At 33.9% G+C, this 21,565-nt stretch overlaps 2 protein-coding genes and 1 pseudogene across 2 annotated transcripts; all 3 read left to right on the top strand.

Moving 5' to 3' along the window:
- Nucleotides 1–3,242: 3,242 nt before the first annotated feature.
- On the top strand, nt 3,243–4,545 carry LOC114195186 (chitinase-like protein 1). The gene is made up of 2 exons (XM_028085576.1): nt 3,243–3,472; nt 4,131–4,545. Exons 1-2 carry the CDS (start codon nt 3,243–3,245, stop codon nt 4,543–4,545), a joined length of 645 nt encoding a protein of 214 aa, XP_027941377.1.
- Nucleotides 4,546–13,957: 9,412 nt separating this feature from the next.
- LOC114193930 lies at nt 13,958–19,009 on the top strand (annotated as a pseudogene).
- LOC114195185 (glutamyl endopeptidase-like) lies at nt 14,672–15,145 on the top strand. The gene is made up of 2 exons (XM_028085575.1): nt 14,672–14,740; nt 14,852–15,145. The coding sequence occupies exons 1-2, from the start codon at nt 14,672–14,674 to the stop codon at nt 15,143–15,145; spliced, it is 363 nt and encodes a 120-aa protein (XP_027941376.1).
- Nucleotides 19,010–21,565: the final 2,556 nt, after the last annotated feature.

The raw sequence follows: 21,565 nt of genomic DNA, 5'->3' as shown, positions 1-21,565 counted from the left end.
AGGTATCATCCAACTAATTAAACTTAGATTCAACATATTTTTTAATTGATATTATTTATTTAAGATAGGAACTAATATTATATCTAGTTATTGGTTTTAAAATTTGTTCTGATAGATTCAATGGTTTTATACACCTTATAAGTTGAAACTAACAATTTAAATATATTTTCATTTTCCAACTTTTTGGAATGTATTTTAAAAATAAAACTCTACAAACCTTCTATATATCAATGTGAGAAATATTTGCATTGGAAACAACATGAAACATGAATGATACATGCATATGAATATGAAACGAAAAAGCTAAAGGGTATTCTCTTTTGGATCAATGGAAGGAATATTCTTGAAAGCCATTCTTTTGGTGAGTTTAATGGCGATGAGAGCTAAAATGGTAGTTCCTGGAACAAATGCAACATCAGGTATGGCTTTGATCACGTTCAATTGAGACACACTTTGTCCAGTTTTCTTGACCACCATGGCAACTGGTGAAGCCACTATCCCTGTCATCATCATAGATTCATCTGCTTTGCTCAGATTCACACTCTTATTGATGAATGTGGTGAAAACTTCCTTCCTTTTATCTTCATGTTAGTTTGAATATCTTCCTTTTATTTTCATGTTAGTTTGAATATGCATGCATGGTTGATTATTATAACTAGATTAAATATGTTTTTAGTTTTTAAATTTGAACGTAAAATTGAAATTTGTTATTGATACAAACTTTGATATAGTTTTATTCACAAACTTTAACAGCTGTGAATATAATTATTTTAATCCAAATATAATTTTCTGACCGACATTTGAATTGAAACGTAAATAGTTCAAACGTGAACCTGAAATCCTCTTGACATAGTAAAAAAGAATTATTTCAATTAAGTTACGAATACTATATTTATTAATTTTAAAATTTGTGTACTCAAAATTTGGAACATAAAACAATTATAATTTTATGTGAAAAAGTTAATGAAAAAGCTAATCCAAGCAGTTTCAGATTTTCAAATTACCCGAAGAATGAGCCACAAAAGAGAGGTGAAAGCGTTCAGTGGCAATAGCCTGCGAGGGAAGGGTTTCTGCGTCAAAACTGAAGCCAGAGCTTTTCAACGGAACAGCCTCATCGACTTTCACGAAGAAGTAATTTGTGGTAGGACTCATTTTCTGCCGATAGATACTTGCACGAGGAGTAGCCATGTGAAGCAATGAAGGAAACTGATAAAACAAATGCGAGAGAGAACTAAGCCGTTGATAAGCTATTCCAATGTTGCAATCACCCTGGTGGGGGTATGGCCAAACAAGGTCTGTCTTAATTTTCCTTCATTTATGATTCATTTCTTGAAAAAACTATACTTGTTCAATTCAAGAATTCAAATTTAAAAGCTTATTTTACGAGGACAAAAGTATTTAAATACAATATATTAAAAAAATATATTCTCTATTAGCAGTGTATTTGTAATAGTTATATTAAATTGCTAAAATATATATTTTTTACGATAATTTTGAACGTTACATACAAATTTTATATCATTTAAACATTTTTATTTAAATTGTGTAAATATTCCGTGATTTTAAATTTTAGATTATTTTTCAAAAAAAAATTAAAATTGGTTTGGAATAAGAGGAATTAGGTCAGGGCGTGGTATTTTTTACCAAAGCAAGATATGTTGCACACTACACTTCATTAGCAACTTTCGAATTGGTCGAGCATTTAGGTGAGCAATTTTGAATTCATTTCACACTTTATATTACAACGCCCGACTTTCAAATTGGTTTGCAATTTAAGTGAAATTTTAAATTGGTTCGACATTCATATTGCATAGAGATTTTATGTTTTTCAATTTGTTCACGTTTCTCTCTTTTGGAATTCTTCTTTTCCTTCTTTTTCTAGCTTTTCCTCTTTAGTTTTAAATTTCAGGTTGTTTTTCATCTTCTTTATCCCTTCTTTCAAATTTCAAATTCTTTCTCATCTTCTTTATCTCTTCCTTCAAATTTCAGGTACAGTTTTCCATCATGTTTTCATTTTCTTATTCTAGATTTTTCTTATTTTGCCACCAAATCCCTAATTCCTATGATTATTGGAAGGAAATTTAATATAGAAAGAGCTCTATTGCATTTTCTGAACCTACTGCTCATCGTTTTCTTCTCATTCTTTTCTATCAATGTCCAAGCTTTAAGTTAAATCTTTTCTTTTTAACTAGTATTTATACTTGTGCATACGCACGGGTAACTTTTATTTTTTATTTTTTTAAGTTATTTGAACTGATTATATAATTACTTAATAAAATGTAACATGTGTTAGTTTTCGTAATAATTATTATTAAATTAGTTTATTTTGTGTTATATATTAAAATGTAGGAGAAAGATAAGTAACATTTTATTTGATTAGTTTATATATATATATATATATATATATATATATATATATATATATATATATATATATATATATATATATATATATATATATATATATATAACGAAGAGAATGTGGTGGTGGATGATAACAGTCATGGTTTGGACGAACCTCAAATTCAACATTTGCTGCAATTTGCAAAGGCAATCAGAAAAGACTACCCTAATGAAGATTGGCTACATTTGATTGTTCTCACTCATGGTAAAGATATCTTTTGTTTATTAGCATATACCCTTTGAATTTGGTTATATATTTGTTTTCTTAGAAGATAAACTAACTAGACTAATTGGAGCCAATAACAAATCAGGTTGCACCGTAGAACATCACTATGGTAGTTTCTTTCTAATATGAATAAAAGGTGATTTTAGTTTTTCAATTTGAAATCATCATGCATGTATTTGCTTTCGTCATATGTTGTTAATGTTTATTCACAAAATGAAGTGGAGCTTTAGAAACATAGTTTGTGTACAGGTGCAGATTTGTTCTCATGAACGTTGATAATGTTTATGTTGTAATTTCAAAAGGGATCAATTGTTTATCTCTTCTCTTTATTGGTATTTTCAAGAGTCTAATTTGTGATTTTGCTTAAATATGTTTTCTTTATATTTAACTTTAAAAGTTGTATTGTATCTTCTATTCTTATTATCTGATGAAGGGGAGAAAGATTTCATGAAGGAAGAAAGCACTTGATTGTTGGGAGCATTCCAGAATCATCTTGTGATTCATGGCCCCAGATAGCTATAGAACACTTATAAAAGAAACATGTGTTTGAGAGGTTGAATGGAGCAATGAGAGAGAATAACTCACTCTTCCAAAGCCACAGTACTCAACAACAATGGCAGTAGGAATGGCAGGGATGAGAATGGAAAGCTTGGTGCCAAGAATAACTTCTTGCAAGTGGAGAAGCAAGTTTCAAAGAGTGGCACATGGAACCTTGGAAACAAGAGTTCGATCAGACTTCTTGCGAAGTGAGTTTGAGGACTTGCTGTGTGCAGTGCGACCATGTCTCATTTCCCTGGTCAAAACCTTCGGATTCCCGTTCTCCAGTAGCCATGGTTCATGTTGGTGAGAATCCATTTTTGTTACCTGCGTGAGGTTTTAGCAAGAACAAACACAAGGACACAAGGAGTGCAAAATGTGATGCAATAAGCCTTTCCTTTTTGCTGCACAAACCCCAAAACTGGTATCTTCTTGCGGTTCGTATAGATAGCTACGTGTGCATGTATTTTTGTTGGTGAAACAGAAGAAGCTAAGGGTGTATTTATAATAAACCTTTTGAAATCTATGTGGGAACCTTCCTTGAAGTTTCCCTTGCTTTTGTTATATAGGATTATCTAATAATTCCTCTTAAGTGTCATTCAGACATACAAGTCATATGAATGACATTTTAGTAATAGTGCCTTAGATATCTCAATAGGTGGGTGAATCTAAGTATATATTTGAAACCAATACAATCATAAGCCTGATTCCTTACCTTTATTGTTCTGATATACCAGTTATGTTTGGTCTGAATAGGTAGATATTTGGCCATCTCATCAAATTAAGCAGCATCTAAGGCTACTTGTATTTTATGAAGGCAATTCTGGTTATATTTTATTGGAGCATTTTTTATTTGAAAGTTGAAACATATAAATAGTCAATAAGAAAAAGATTCATTAGGTTTTATCACCATCGCTGTGCTTGTTGAATGTGGAGGTTATACTTAATGACATGATGAATTCAGGAACTACAACTACGGTGCTGTTGGAGAAGCTTTGAAGGTGGATCTTCTAAGCCATTTAGAATACATAAAGCAGAATGCAACCCTTGCTTTCCAGGCTGCAATATGGAGATGGATGACACCAATAAAGAAGTATCAACCTTCTGCTCATGATGCCTTCGTTGGCAACTGTAAGCCTACCAAGAATGACACTATGGAGAATCGCGTTCCTAGTTTTGGCACTACAATGAACATTCTCTATGGGGAGGGTGTTTGTGGTCAAGGTGATGTGGACACCATGAACAATATCGTTTCCCATTACATGTACTATCTTGATCTTCTTGGAGTTGGTAGAGAAGAGGCTGGACCCCATGAATTACTTACATGCGTTGAGCAGGTTCCTTTCAATCCATCTTCCAAAGCTGCCTCATCAACTTAGATTACATTTATTAGCATGCGATGATACTGTTGTGCCAATCCCTTTTAAAGTGTAAGTTAATAAGGGTTCTTTAAATTATTGGTATGTCAATAATTTTGAACTGTGTATGGCAGTGTGCAGATTCATTTAGTGTGCGGATTCATTTAGCTTTTCTTCGTTGTTGTGTAGTAGTTAAGTCATATTGTAATACCATACATCGTGAAAAATTTGTATCTGGTATATATGTACGTTATGGGGGCATTTTGTAGTTATCATTATTACATATACATTCCTTGGTTGCAATGTAAATTTGAATATCTTCATTTCTTTAAAGTCATATTGGTCTTCATTAGTGGCTAACCATATCGGTTATTTATGCCACTTATTTAAAATTACAAGTAAATAGAACTATTACGCATCCCTTAATCTATTTGTGTGTAATTTAATTTAATTACGGTTAGTTACTCTTTAAGTTTCATTATTCATTTATTTTATTTTATATGATTCTTAAATTTTTGAGTATGATTTTTCATCCAATTATCAGGAAAACTATTAACTAATAAACATTAACAGTTTTAACTTGTGTTTAACGTAATTTATCATCAAATATACGACAATTTACAAGTAAATTGGTATATTATTGCATTTTTAAAGTTGAGAAACTTGGTTTTAAGTTTTTTTTTTTAATTAAAGAACTTGATTGAACTTTTGTTAATAAAAATATCGTGAAAAATAAGTCTAAAGAATACTTGAAAGCTAAAAAATATAATATCACATTCATTTAATTTGTGGGATTTACTTTCACGTGAACTTTGTTATAATCATAGTTTTTTTTTTTTAAAACATCAATCGAGTTTCATAGCTTTTATAAAAGTGAATTCAAGGAATAAGGTTCACATTTTGAACCAATTAAAAAGATACATAAAAAAATATACATGTGTTTCTATTTATAAATTTTAACATTAATTTCATGTTATTTTTATTTTCTACGAGATCATATTTTGATTATGTGTATGTTTTTTATATGATCATATTATTATTTGAATTAATATGAACAGACAGTAATAATAACATTATTATTATTAGTAGTAGTAGTAATGTTATAGTACTATTATCTTTGATTTTATATATTAATATATTTTAATATCTTTGTATGTGTTTGTTGATATCTACATGTGTTTCTACTTATAAATTTTAACATTAATTTCATGTTATTTTTATTTTCTACGAGATCATATTTCGATTATATGCATATTTTTTATATGATCATCTTATTATTTGAATTAATATGAGCAATAGTAGTAGTGACATTATTATTATTGAGATTATTATTATTAGTAGTAGTAATGTTAGTACTATTATCTTTGATTTTATATATCAATATATTTAATATTTTTGTATATGTTTGTCGATATATGTGTTTCTATTTATAAATTTTAATATTAATTTCATGTTATTTTTATTTTCTACATTACCATATCTGTGCGTACACATTTTATTTTAATATATAATACAAGCATCTACATATTTACATGTGTTTCTCTTTAAAAATTTTAACATTAATTTCATGTTGTATTTATTTGGTACAAGACCATATTATACATTATGTTTGCGTTCTACCTTAACAACACACCATGTGTATATACATTTTATTTTAATATAATATACATGTATTTATTTCTACGTATGTTTTTATTTAAAAATTTGAACATCAATTTCATGTTGTATTTATTTTGTAAGAGACATTATTATATACTATACCTACATTTTATTTTAACAATGCATATACATTTTATTTTATATAGTATATAACTCAAAGGTATAATTTAAACTTTAATCATGTAACTTTATTACGCATTATTAATTAATTATCAATTTTATGATTTAAAATAAATAAAATCATATTTAATTATTATTTTTAATTTTATTATTATAAATATAATCTATTATTATTATTATTATTAATATAACAATAATTATATTAATTATATAATAATAAAATATAATTATATAAATAAATTATTGATTCAAATATAATAATAATTATATTAATTTTTTTAGCCAAATAAAAAAAAAAAAGAAAAAAAAGGACCCGTGCGTAAGCACGGGTCTCATACTGGTTCTTATATATAGTAGATTATCTCCTACTGGTTCTTATATATATAGTAGATTATGTAAATTGAAGTAGAAAGGTCAAGAAAACCACTGCAATCTTTCTTTGTTGTTCATAAATTAATAATTTTCTGTAGAAATGTCAAGAAAACCCTTTTCACTACTCGTGCTTCTCTTACTTTCTCGCTCTCTTTGCAGAAAACTGGCCACTATCTTCTTCTCTTTCAAGCCATTGTAAACGACTGTTGCGGCCCTTCAACAAGTTTTCCGTTGTCGCCGCCACCGTTGTGCTCTACCGCCGCCGCGTCACGTTTCAGCAAGGTTTTTTCAAAACCAAACATGTCCTGATTTTGAAACACCATTCCCAATCGTGCTCACAAAGGGTGTTCTTAACCGCGAGTCTCCCCTTTCTCCCAATGGCTATTCATTCAATCACCGTTTAAATCACTTCTTTCCAACTTCATTTTGTTTATTAATTTATTTTTTCATTAATTATTCATTAGGTTAGCGAGGGAGAGCTTTTGCTTATGTAGACACGAGATATGGGTTACATTCTTCAAAAGGTTCAGAGGGAGAGAAAAGTGGTGGCTTTGCATTGAATTGTTCTATTGTTTTTAACAGGGTTTAATTTGTAATGTTTTGGTCTTCCATTGAAAGCTAACTGCCTCGCTGCACTCTATTGATAATAAACCTGCAATGAATGCTATGAATGTTGATGATAGTTTGTTTGTTGGTTTAGTTTGTTTAAGAAACTGGATTCTGGATTATCTTAACAATATTGTTGTCACAGTATATACTTTTTGGGATCATAGCCATTACGTTTTGGATTCTGGATTATCTTAACAATAATTGTTGGATGATAGTTTAGGATCAAATGTTCCTATACGTTTTTGGCAGAGGTATGATATAGATTTTTGTACCTATTTGTGAATGAAAATTTAGTCTTGCTAATTGGAATACTAGATGTGGAATATGTATATACTGTGATGGCAGTATTAAATCTTCTCTAAATAATCCTAATTACCGTAAACTTTCTCTAACCTCATATACCCATTTTTTATGTGGATATGCTCTTGATGTTTTTCTTGCATTTTTTGTCTTTTAGGATACGTTAAAAGCTCCAAGTAATCCAGTTGATAAAACGGTTTGGACATTTTCTTAGAAGGCTACAATTGAACTGACGTTGTAAGGAATATGAATTTGTTTATTTCTTCATCCTAGCGTCTGGTTATCTAAAAATCACATAATGTATAGTAATTGGGGTACTGAAAGTGATCCAGAGTTCAAAGGATACCACAATGGCAATTCTGAAACTCGTGCCTTTGGTATGTGTGATATTTCATTTAAATTAATTTGGCAATTGCCTAGGTTCAATATGTACTATAAAGCCTTGCCTGTGTTGGATTATTTCGATTTCATGGTAAATTTTTGTTTATTGGTTTGTGAATTTGGTTCTGTGATTGATTGTTGTAGGTTTATTTTACTCTGTTTCGCCGTTGTTGCTGCTGCTGTTGGGACCTACCTTCATGTCCTCTTGAACGTTGGGGGTTTTCTTACTACGCTGGCGTGTGTGAGAAGCAGCGTTTGGTTACCCTCTACACCTCCTTTGGAAGAGGTATGTGTCATTTTAAGCTTCTGTTGCCTTTTTTTTTTTTTTCTTGTAAACGTTTATAGATAATATTTTATATTTTGTAAATGTTTATAGATAATATTTTAATTTTTGCAAGAGTTCCAAAGAAAATGTAAAGAAATTATTGCAAGATTTTTTTCCCTGATTATAAAGCTCTGAATATTGTTTTAAAACGTGTTTATTTAGTTATTATTAGTGTCAATTTTATTGCTCTTTTCCAGAATTTCTCATTAGCATATACAATGCTATGTAGATGACCAAAATAAGTTATTGTCTCATTTTATTGTGCAGTATATTAGCTAAATGAAAAAGGCTGCATGTAGCCTTCATTTGTCATTGGTTCCTTGATTGAATGGATGTTGGGTGGGGCAAAATTGTAGTTGTTTGATTTGATTGAGTGTAATAATTATGTGATTTGGAGTTATATTATGAGATTCGACGGAGAATAAATTTATATTATTACAGTGGGATGAAAATTGTCTGCCAGTTTCCTTTCGTTAAAAACCAAATCCCATATCTTTGTTGATCTTGCGTTTTTTTATAGTACTGAGAATTGAAAAATGTACCTTTTCTTGCTAGCATAGATTTGATGCAGTAGAACTGAAAAATGCTTTGTCCACCTAGACTTACAGCTATGCTTGCGAAAGTTTCATGATCTCATAAACAGATGTGAGCTTGCATGGTTTGTTGGAATACTATTTGCTCACTTATGCCCTGAAGCCAACCTCCACTACCTGCCCCGTTGGTCTGTGTCATTCTTAGGAATCTCACACGTTTAGTAGTTTTCACTAATGGTAAATTATGATATTAGTCTATTGTTTGATTGGAAGTTTCCATGGAGTAGGTGAAGTCTACAAATCAGTTCAAACATGGATAAAGAGGCTGTAGCTTTGGTGAACTTGCACAAATTTTCTATCGTTAAGATTGATCTGTATGATTTGGAGTGATAACATTAAGCTCATGAATGATAGGTATCCTAAGTTTGTTTTTTCTCTAAATAGATATTATCTTTTATGCAGGTTAGAAGTTTGAGAAGCATCATCAAGTTGATACGGGAATCATTGAGAGCTTCCACTGTCGTCGAAGTGCACGTGAGTTTTGATTTTATTGTGGGGTCCAGGGTCTCATCTTTCACATTCCTTGTTCTTTAAATTTCTTTCCACTTTTGTTAATTTGTGGGTCTTACTTTTGTGCGGGTGTGGTTATGATTATATATTTGAATGCATTTTTTGTGGTTTTGATAGTGTTGCAAATGGTTCAAAGGAGTTTAATTATGACTTGAGAAAAAGCCGGGGATTGTGGGTTGAATTAGATGGGTAGCTTTTAATTTTATTTTATTTTTTAGCCTAAAGATGTCGTTGTATTTATTTAAATTTAGGGGTTTCGGTTTCTTGGCTTCATGTGAGGTTGGATTCTATTAGAAAAGGTCGGAGGCACCCTCACCAATTTGTTAACAAAATTTTTGAGTGTTAGGAAAAGGTAATCAGATTTAATGTGAACTTGGATATTTAGTTGGAATCTTTGTGGGCTAGTAAAGGAATTAAAGTATTAGGAAAATGTTGGTAGCTAAATTATCTATTAGGAAAATGTTGGTAGCTAAATTATCTTAACCATGACTTTTACACAGGGATCTTTGCTCTGTCGAGGCATTACATTTAATCTAGCCTTGTTGAGACATATGCTTATTGTTTGTGCTGATTTCTTCATAGCTTTGTGGTTTTGGTTTGTGAATTTTGAATTCATTTTTTGGGTGTATTTGGAGTTACACGTTGATGTATTATAAAAGTTTAAGTTGAAACAGGGGCGTGTGATTTTTGTGATTAAATTTGTTACTCATTTATTATTATTATTGTTATATTTTAATTGATGTTGCGTAGAGAAATGAAATTAATTGCTGAGGTGGTTTTGTTATGAGTTTTTGTGAAATGTATTAATTGAGAAATGTATTGTGTTATATTTTGTGTTCTGTGCTTTTTTCTTTGTTGTGTTATGTTGTGTTGTGTGTTGTGTATGTTGTTTATGCCGTGTTTTGTTTTGTGCTTTGTATTTTGTTGTTTTCTGTAATGTGTTTGTTGCTTTGTGTTTTGTGTGTTTTATAGTGTGTGTGTGTGTTTTCTGTTGTATGTGTTTTGTTGTGATTTGGGGTGTGTGATTTGTGTTGTTCTGTTCGGTGTTTTTGTGGTTGTGTTGATTGTTTTTGTTCTTGTGTGTTTTTTATTTGTTTTTGTGGTTGTGTCGGGTGTTTTTGGTTTACATTGTGTTGTGTGTTGTGTGTTGTGTGTTGTGGGTTGTGTGGGCTGTGTGTGCTGTTTGTTATTATGTGTTTTGTGTTGTATTTTTTGTGTTCTGTGTTCTATGTATTGTGTGAGTTGTGTGTGTGCTATGTGTACATTGTGTGTGTGTGTGATTTGTGCTATGTGTGTTTTGTGTTGTTGTGTTCGGTGTTTTTGTGGTTGTGTTGATTGTTTTTGTCCTTGTATGTTTTTTATTTGTTTTTGTGGTTGTGTTGGGTGTTTTTGATTTACATTGTCTTGTGTGCTGTGGGGGTTGAAGGGGTTGTGTGTGTGTTGTGTGTGCTGTGCAGGCTGTGGGTTATTATGTATTTTGTGTTTTGTGTTGTATTTTTTGTGTTCTGTGTTCTATGTATTGTGTGCATTGTGTGTGTGTGTGCTGTGTGTTATTTTGTGCTTCGTATTTTGTTATATTTTTTGATTTGTGTATTGTGTTATATTTTGTGTTCTGTGCTTTGTTTTTTTGTTGTGTTATGTTGCGTCATGTATTGTATATTTTGTGTTTTGTGTTGTCTGTTTTGTGTTTTGTGTTGTCTGTTGTGTATATTTATGTTGTGTATGTCATGTGTTGATTTGTGCTTTGTATTATGTGTTGTGTGTTATGTGTTTGGTATGTTGTGTTGTGTATTTTGTGTTTTGAATGTTTTGTGATGTATGTGTTTTGTTGTGTTTTTGTAGTAGTGTTGGGTGTTTTTGTGGTTTGTATTTTTTTGGTTGTGTTTTGTGTGTTTTTTGCTGTATATGTTGTGTGTTCTGTGTGATTTTGTTGTGTTTTGTAATGTGTTTGTTGTTGTATATTTTGTGTGTTGTGTTTTATAGTATGTGTGATTTGTGGTGTGTCTGTTTTGTGTTGTATGTTGCTTGTGATTTGGGACGTGTATTTTGCGTTATTGTGTTTGATGTTTTTGTGGTTGTGTTGACTGTTTTTGTCTTAGTGTGTTTTTTATTTGATTTTGTGGTTGTGTTGGGTGTTTGTTATTTATATTATCTTCGATGTCGTGTGTTGTGTGTGTTGAGGGGGCTGTGCGGGCTGTGTGTGTGTTGTGGGGGTTATGTGTACTGTGTGTGTTGTGTGCTATGTGTTATTATCTATTTTGTGTTTTGTGTTGTATTTTTTGCGTTCTGTGTATTGTGTGTGTTGTGTGTTATTCTACGCTTCCTGTTTTGTGTTTGTATTGTGTTGTGTTGTGTTATATTTTGTGTTGTGTATTGTGTTATATTTTGTGTTCTATGCTTTATTTATGTTGTGTATGTTGTGTGTTGTTTTGTGTTTTGTGTGTTGAATGTTTTGTGTTGTATGCGTTTTGATGTGTTGGGTGTTTTTGTGGTTTTGTATTTTTCTGGTTGTGTTTTGTTATATGTTTTGTGTGTTTTTTGTTGTATATGTTGTTTGTTTTGTATTCTGTGCGATTTTGTTTTGTTCTGTAATGTGTTTGTTGTGTGTGTTTTGTGCATTGTGTTTTGTGTGTTTTATAGTGTGTGTGTTGTGGGGGCTATAGGGGCTGTGTGTGTTGTGTGTGCTGTGTGGACTGTGTTGTGTGTGCTATGTTATTATGTATTTTGTGTTTTATGTTATTTTGTGTTGTGTTTTGTGTTGTATTTTGTATTCTGTGTTCTATGTTGTATTTTGTGTTCTGTGTTCTATGTATTGTGTGTGTTGTGTGTTATTTTGTGCTTCGTGTTGTGTTTTGTATTGTGTTGTGTTATATTTTTTGTTTTATGTATTGTTATATTTTGTGTTCTGTGCTTTGTTTTTTGATGTGTTATGTTGCGTCATGTATTGTATATTTTGTGTTGTGTGTTGTGTATGTTGTTTATGTTGTGTATGTCATGTGTTATTTTGTGCTTCGTATTATGTGTTGTGTGTTATGTGTTTGGTATGTTTTGTGTTGTGTGTTTTGAATGTTTTGTGTTGTATGCGTTTTGTTATGTTTTTGTAGTTGTGTTGGGTGTTTTTGTGGTTTGTACTTTTTTGGTTGTGTCTTTTGTTTTATGTTTTGTGTGTTCTTTGCTGTATATGTTATGTGTTTTGTGTTATGGGTGATTTTGTTGTGTTCTGTAATGTGTTTGTTGTTGTGTGATTTGTGGTGTGTTTGTTTTATGTTTTTTGTTGTATGTGTTTTGTTGTGATTTGGGGTGTGCGTTTTATGTTGTGTTCGATGTTTTTGTGATTGTGTTGACTGTTTTTGTCCTAGTGTAACTTTTATTTGTTTTTGTGGTTGTGTTGAGTGTGTTTTATTTATATCATCTTGTGTGTTGTGTGTGCTGTGGTGGCGGTGTGGGCTGTGTGTGTGCTGTGGGGGTTGTGTGTACTGTGTACTGTGTATTGTGTTTTGTGTTTTTGTGTTGTGTGTTGTGTGTTGTGTGTTGTGTTTTGTGGTGTGTGTGTGTGTGTGTTTTGGGTTGTGTGTTTTTGTGATGTGTGTTTTGTGTTTTTTGTGTTGTGTGTGTTTTGTATTGTGTGTGTTTTAATGTTATGTGTTTGGTGTGTTGTGTGTGTGTGTGTTTTGTTGTGTTGTGTATGTTTTGTATTGTGTTTTGTCGTGTGTGTGTGTGTGTGTTTTTATGTGTTTTGTTTTGTGTTAGGTGTTTTTTGTGTTGCGTGTGTTTTGTATTTTGTATTATCTTTTGTATTGAACCTCTTTATATTATCTTTTGTATTTTGTGTTTTGTGGGTGTGTGTGTTTTGTGTAGAGAGGAACAAGTTAACAACCAAAAGAGATCACACGAGCATGATGCGATAAACAAGGAGCATCAAGGAAGCAGAACCAACTGGGAGGCAAGAGTGGTAAGGAACGAGGAGCTTTAAAGAGGCAGGATCATGGAGCACGGAGTAGCAAGAAGACAAGAGCCATGAACAACGAGAAAAGAAGAGTGAGAGGCAATGAGCAATAAGGAGCGAGGAAAAGAAAAAGGTAGGAAGAGTGAGGAGGTAAGAGGCAGGAGCTAGGAGCGAAGAATCAAGAGATAGGAACAAATAGCATGGAGAGGAGAGCAGCAGGGACACAGATATGTATATGTTTAAGATATTTGATTACTAATTTCTTCTAATGTAATTAGTTCAACATGTTTATAATAGAGATTTTTTTGTCATATCATTAATCATTATTTATGGAGTATAAGGCAGGAGCAACTGAGAGAAGGGAGCCAGGAGCGTCGGGAAACGATGAATGAGGATTCAGGAGCATGGAGCGAGGAGTAGCAAGGAGACAGGAGCCATCAACGACGAGAAAAGAAGAGTGAGTGAGAAGCAATGAGGAGGCAGGAGTAGCGGGGGTGACGTGGAACGAGGAGGCAGGAGGAGCGACGAGCCACCAACAACAATGAGCGAAGAGCACAGAGGGAGGAGCAACGAGGAGGCAAGTGCTGCCAACAACAAGAATAGACAATGAATGTGGAGCGATGAGGCAGGAGCATCGTGTAGCATATAGCAAGGAACGAGAGTAGCGAGGTGGCAAGAGCATGAAGCATTGAGCAACAGGGAGGCAAGAACCAGGAGCACGGAGCTTTGGACCTTTGAGAACCGAGGAGAAGCAAGGCAAGGAGGCAGCAACAACAAGGAGCCAATAGTGACAGACATGGAGCATGGATCGAGGATGACAAATATCGAACAAGGAGCGATGATCGAGGAGCAACGAAAACATAGATATGTATATGTTATTTATGATATTACATTTGATTACTAATTTCTTCTAATGAAATTAGCTCTATAAGTTATTTATGATAAAGATTTCCTTATATCATTAATCATTATTTATGGATCAGGAGCATGGAGCGAGGAGCGGTGAGGAGGCAGGAGCAACAACGACCCAGGAGCGAGGAGCATGAGCAGTAAGGAGCAACGAAGAGGTAGGAGCTGCAAACAACCAATAGAGGCGGGAAGTGATGAGCGATGAACCAAGAGCATAGAGCCTGGAGTAATCAAGAGGCAGAAGCTTCGTGTAGCATGAACGAGGAGTAGCGAGGAGGCAGGAGCATGAAGTTGTGAGCAATAGGGAGCGAGGAACAAAAAACATTGAGCTTTGAGAAGCGGCGGCCCAGGCAGACTTGACGCCCCGGACATGCCTGACGACCTGGACGACCCTAACGACCCGGATGGGCCCCGACGACCCAGATGGGCCCCGACGACCTAGATGGTCTCGATGACACAGACAGGCACGACGACACGGACGAGCCCGACGACGTGGGTGGGCCAGATTACTCGGACGGGCCCGACGACCCAAACGGGCCCGACGACTCAGACGGGCTCGACGACCTGGATGTCCCGGAAAACTCGGACAGACCCAATGCACAGGACGGGCCAAACAATCAAGACAGGTCGAACGACCCAGACGAGCTTGACGATCCGGACTGGTTCGACAACCCGGACGAACCTAACGACCTGGATGAGCTCGACGACTCGGACGTGCCGAAAGACTCAGACGAGCCCAATGACCTAGACGTGATCAACAATCAAGACGAGTTCAACAATCTGGATTGGCACGAAGTCCCGAATGGGCCCGACCACCCAGACAGGCCCGACGACAAAGACGTGCCTGATGACCCGAACGAGCTCGACGAACCGGACGAGCCTGACGATCCAGATTGACCCAACGACCCTGACGGGCTCGACGACCTAGACGTGCCCGATGACCTTGACGAGCTCGATGACCTTAATGGGCCTGACAAATCGGACCGGCCAAACGATTGTGACGAGCCCAAGGATCAAGATGGGACAACGCCTCGGACGAGCCCGTCTGGGTCGTTGTGCCAGTCATGGTCGTTGGGATCGTCCTGCTCGTCTGACCAATCCGAGTCGTTGGGCCCACCCAAGTCGTCGGGTCTGTTCAGGACATGTCGGCTCTGTTAGGGTTGTCGGGCCCGTCCGGGTCGTCGGGCTCGTCCGAGTCGTCGGGCACATCCGAGTCGTTTGTCTCGTGCGGGTCGTCGGGCTCGTCTTGATCTTCGAGTCCGTTCGGGACCTCGGGCCGGTCCGAGTCCTCGTGTCCGTCTGGGTCCTAGGGCTCGTTCGAGTCGTCGGGTCCGTTTGGGTTGTCGGGCTCGTGCTGGTGGTCGGCCCGTTACTGTCGTGAGTCCCGTCTGGGTCGTCAGGCGCATTGGGTCGTCTAGCCGGTCCGGGTCGTCATGCATGTACGGGTCGTCAGGCCTGTCCGGGTCCTCGGGCCCGTCTGGGTTGTCAGCATCGTTTAGGTCCTCAGGCTCGTCCAGATCGTCAATCCTGTCAGGTTTGTCGGGCTTGTCTGAGTCATCGGGCTTGTATGGATTGTCTGCCTTATTTGAGTCTTTGGGATCGTTCGGGTCGTTGGACACTAGTCCCTGGGGACCTACCCTTGAGGACGCCCTCAACACGTTTGATGACATGCCTTAACCAGAATTGGTAGTTGGAGTAGTAAGGAGGTTGAAGCATGTGAAGGTGGCATTGCAGTACTTTAGGTGGGTGGAGACAAAGACTGAACGACTGCATTGCCCTGAAGTGTACAACGCACTTCTCATGCTCATGGCCAGGACAAGAAATTTGGACTACTTGGAACAGATTTTTGAAGAAATGGGTCAAGCTGAATTTGGACCCTCTAATAATACTTGTATCGAGTTGGGTTCTAGTTTTATCAAGTCTCGGAAGCTAAGAAAAGCTTTTGGTGTTATTGAAACTATGAGGAAGTTCAAGTTTCTCTCTGCTTATTCGGCTTATACCACACTGATTGGTGCTCTTTCTACAGCTCATGAAGCCGATCTCATGCTCACTCTCTTGCATCAAATGCAGGAAATAGGTTATGAGGTAAGCGTACATTGGTTTACCACACTTATTCGTGCTTTTGCCAGGGATGGCCGCATTGATGCTGCTCTATCCTTGCTGGATGAGATGAAGAGTAACTCCTTTAATGCTGATATTGTTCTCTATAATGTATGCATTGACTGTTTCGGAAAAGTTGGTAAGTTGGATATGGCTTGGAAATTCTTTCATGAAATGAAATCACAAGGGTTGATACCTGATGACGTGTAATATACTAGTATGATAGGGGTTATTTGCAAGGCACAGAGGTTGGATGAAGCTGTAGAGTTGTTTGAAGAGCTTGATAGAAACAGGAGTGTCCCTTGTGTTTACGCTTATAATACCATGATAATGGGTTATGGTTCAGTTGGGAAATTTGATAAAGCATACAGCTTACTTGAGAGGCAAAAGAGAAAAGGATGTATACCTAGTGTAATTTCCTATAATTGCATTCTGACTTGCCTCGGAAGGAAGGGAAAAGTTAAGGAAGCATTTAGAGTCTTTGAAGAAATGAAAATAGATGGAGCACCAAATCTTGCAACCTACAATATTTTAGTTGACATGCTTTGTAAGGCAGGGGACCATGAAGCTGCTCTGAAAGTTCTGGACTCCATGAAAGAGGCTGGCTTATTCCCTAATATAATGACTGTAAATATTATGATTGATCGACTATGTAAAGCTCAAAGACTTGATGAAGCTTGTTCCTTATTTTTAGAATTGGACCATAAAGTTTGCACCCCTGACACAGTCACTTTTTGTTAACTTATTGATGGCCTAGGCAGACATGGCAGGGTGAACGATGCCTATATGCTTTATGAAAAGATGTTGGATTCTGATCAGACTCCAAATGCAGTGGTGTATACATCTCTTATTAGGAATTTCTTCAAGTGTGGTAGGAAGGAGGATGGTCACAAAATCTATAAAGAGATGATGCATAGGGGTTGTTTTCCTGATTTGATGCTCCTTAATAATTACATGGATTGTGTTTTCAAAGCTGGTGAAATTGAGAAAGGGAGGGCTTTGTTTGAAGAAATAAAGGCTCGGGGTTTAACTCCTGATGTTCGGAACTACTCAATTTTAATTCATGGTCTTGTGAAAGCAGGATTTTCAAGAGAAACATACAAGTTATTTTATGAGATGAAGGAGCAAGGACTACATTTGGACACAAGTTGTTTTATGAGATGAAGGAGCAAGGACTACATTTGGACACCCGCGCTTACAACATTGTTATTGGATCTCCTTAACAAGGGCTTTGTGTTCTGGCAAGAAATGCAGAAACAAGGGTTAAAACCCAATACTATCACATACACCACAATGATTTCGGGACTGGCATGGGTTGGGAACGTTCTAGAGGCAAAAGACCTCTTTGAGAGATTTAAGTCAAGTGGGGGCATACCTGATTCAGCTTGCAATAATGCTATGATTGAAGGATTAAGCAATGCCAATAAGGCAATGGATGCATATACACTTTTTGAGGAAACTCGACTTAAAGGCTGTCGTATATATAGTAAAACATGTGTTGTTCTTTTAGATGCTTTGGATAAGGTGGATTGTCTTGAGCAGGCAGCGATTGTTGGTGCTGTGTTGAGGGAAATGGCAAAGTCTCAACATGCAACAAGATTGTCTTGAGAACAGGTTGTATATATTGTACACCGAATTAAGTGGTGGTCTTCTCAGAAAGTGCTTGCGTTGATAACCCTTTTCCCACTGATTATGCAAATCCTGAGACAAAGCAAGAAATTTTTATGTCCCAGTTCTTTTGAAAAGGTAATGGTCCTAGACTCAAAGATAATTCTTACTAATTACAATGTAAATGAGTTTTGATCGTTTTATGCAACACATCGTTCTAACTTTTACCAATATTTAGTATGTGTTTCAGATTCACATGGATATTCATGTTTGATGATTTTCCTGGGAACGAATGTCTATAACTTCATTTGTTTGTGTGATTTACAAATGTGCCACATGTTGTAATCTGTTTGGAAGATTGTAATATTGCATATTGTATTGTTTAGATTCTTATAGATGTTGGAGCAATAAATATATTTTATGATTAAAAACAGGACAATAATCATGCAGTTGTCGATATGCTATGTCCATGTTCTCAAATCACCTTGTTAACTTATGTTTTTTATGCTTGTTTGAGGCATGGGTATAAATGTTCTAAACCATGGATTCAGAGCCTTCATTATAATTTATTTTTAAAACATAATCATGATTCAAGGTATATTCTTAATGTGTTATAAATTTTATTGCAGGGGGAAGTTCCCAATTGATTTCTCTCTCCTGTAACTTTTTTCCATTGTTGGAAGGATATTAACTCAAATTTGACTGGCAATGGAGAGTGTCTACAGGTTCTATCTATACTGAGTTAAATGGAAGTTGGAGGCCGTTTTTTTACCAGTCTCACTCATTTATCAACTCCTCTTCGATGATTCATTTTCAGACTCTTTAAATTTTCTTACAAAAGTAATTGGAACTTCAGGAAAAGTATATATATATATATATATATATATATATATATATATTTTACATGATGTTATTGGAATGTAGTGATTTTGGCATCATTTGAGATTTATTTGTGATAAGTTGCTGTAATGACATTTGGTGTTGGGTGCCAATAAATATACATCCCAAAAATAGGGTGTAAAGGTGGAAAGAGAAAAAAAGTGAAAGAGAAAATGTAACAAAAACTGTGATGAGAAAGTAAAGAGTGAAATAAGAATGTGATTATGAGAAAAAAAAGGGTGAAAGAGAAAGCTGTGGTTATGGATAGGGATGGCAACGGGGCGGGGCGGGGACGGGTTTCGCTATCCCATACCCATCCCCGCATAAAAAATTCATCCCCATCCCCATACCCAAACCCAACGGGTATCAAACTTTTTTCCCATCCCCATCGGGTAACGGGTATAATCTCGTACCCATACCCGTACCCGTGTTCTAACTACTTTAATATTAATTTTTATAAAAGAAAAAAAATTACGGTAAAGAAAACATAATATTATGAAATATTAATATTATGAGGATTTTCTTCGATGCCAAATACCTTAAAATAAATTATAATTGTTTACATTTTATATTAGAATACCAAATAAAATTTCATGTGAACCAAAACATTTATTAAATTTGCAAACTACAACATTGATGAACTTAGTTGATAAAATTAAAAAATATTTCAAAAAAATATAAAAGGAAAACAAATATTCAAATTAAAATATATTTTAAATGTTTGTTTACTTCAATTTTTTAAATTCTAATTAATCTCTTTTTTATACACTAATAAAAGTTATAATATATCACTTGATCAAAATGACACAAAGAACAAATAATAAACATAATAATAAAAGGAAAACAAATATTCAAATTAAAATATATTTTAAATGTTTGTTTACTTCAATTATTTAAATTATAATGAATCTCTTTTTTATATACTAATAAAATTTATAATACATCACTTGATCAAAATGACACAAAGAACAAATAATAAACATAATAATAAAATTTTGACATAGATTTTGTATCTTTTGAACTTCAATATATGTTGGATAGTGACAAAAAAATATTCATAGCAATTACATTAAATTTTTATATTGTAGTAAATAAAAGTTATTTATACAATTAAAGTGAAAAAAATTACAGTATGATTAATAGTGAGTTATAAAATAACAAATAATTAGATAGAATATATCGAAATATTATTCTACATGATGAAAATAAACAATAAATAAAAATATTAAAAAACTAACAAATGTGTGTTTTAGAAATAATTTGAGAGATTATCGAAAGAAATCGTACAAAAGAAATCAAATGTATAATTAAGGTATGATAAAATGAAAAATACCTTAGAGAACTAATTATTAAATTATGTTTGAAGTGGTTAAAATTAAATAGAAATATCATTAGTGACCAAAAAATTGTCATTAAATTACAAATAAATTAGTAATTAAATTGGTCACTAAATTAAGTACCGATTCGATCATTGAATTGGTCACTAATTTAGTTATTGATTCAGACAATAAATCAACTACTACCACCAATGACGAAAAATCAGTCACCATTTCATGTTTTTCTTGTAGTGAATTATCATATACTATTCCTAAATATCATTATATATATATATATATATATATATATATATATATATATATAATTTTAACCACTTCAAACAGAATTTAAAGTGAAAAAATTACATTATGATTAATAATGAGTTATAAAACAAAAAATAATTAGATAGAATATATCGAAATATTATTCTACATGATGAAAATAAAAACAATAAATAAAAATATTAAAAAACTAACAAATGTGTGTTTTAGAAATAATTTGAGAGACTATCGAAAAAAAACAAATCAAATGCATAACTAAGGTATGATAAGACGAAAAATATCTTAGAGAATTAAGAAAACTTTTCAAATATCAACATATATACTTAATGGTTGAAAAATAACGAAAATTATTTTAATGAAAAAAAAGAGTTCTTCAAATTAAACAAAAATTAATAATAATAATAAGTAAATATTTTTTTTTATATTACCCTAAATTGAGAGTATAAACATTCTCATGTGAAAGAAAAATTTATAATAAATAAAAATATTAAAAAATAATATAAATATTCAAATGTGAGGCATAATTTTTTTTAATTAACATACATCATTTTAACATAATGACATAAAGGTTATGATAAGATAAAAAATATATTGGAGATGAGAATGAGTTTCATGACAAATGAAATAATTAAAAGAAATAAAAAATAGAAATAAAATATATATATATATATATAGGGGTTACTTGATTAATTGTGAATATTTTAATAATTTAAACGAGAATGGAGATATGGCGGGGACGGGTATTATGGCGGGTATATACCCATCCCCATACCCAACTGAAAAAGTCGGGGATTCCCCATACCCGTACCCATACCCAGTCAATGCGGGGATTCCCCGTCAAAACGGGGACGGGTTCGGACAATACCCATGGGGACGGGTTTATTTGCCATCTCTAGTTATGGATCTAATCTTGAGTTATTTCACTATCATGTCCTTCTCCTATGATTGACTGATCAGCCATTTTTTTTTTTTTTCATATCTTTTACTTCACTCTTTCATCTTGGTTTTGGAACAAAAAGATAATTTCCTTGTTTGAAACATAATTTTGTTTTGTATTTAAAACTATTCCGTAATCTCATACTTTTTGTATCTTTATATAATAATAATGTTGATAACAGTAATAGGTATGTGA

The sequence above is a fragment of the Vigna unguiculata genome, chromosome 8 (genome assembly GCF_004118075.2).
Source record: "Vigna unguiculata cultivar IT97K-499-35 chromosome 8, ASM411807v1, whole genome shotgun sequence".
Lineage (NCBI taxonomy): Eukaryota > Viridiplantae > Streptophyta > Magnoliopsida > Fabales > Fabaceae > Vigna > Vigna unguiculata.
This window is presented reverse-complemented; position numbering and strand designations above follow the sequence as displayed.

Excerpts from the sequence above, each read along its gene's own strand:
- LOC114195186 (XM_028085576.1), top strand. The coding sequence starts at position 3,243 with ATGGCAGTAGGAATGGCAGGGATGAGAATGGAAAGCTTGGTGCCAAGA. Across the intron at positions 3,473-4,130 it reads AGTAGCCATGGTTCATGTTG|GAACTACAACTACGGTGCTG; the intron begins GTGAGAATCCAT and ends TGATGAATTCAG.
- LOC114195185 (XM_028085575.1), top strand. The coding sequence starts at position 14,672 with ATGGGCCCCGACGACCTAGATGGTCTCGATGACACAGACAGGCACGAC. Across the intron at positions 14,741-14,851 it reads ACACGGACGAGCCCGACGAC|GACGGGCCAAACAATCAAGA; the intron begins GTGGGTGGGCCA and ends CCCAATGCACAG.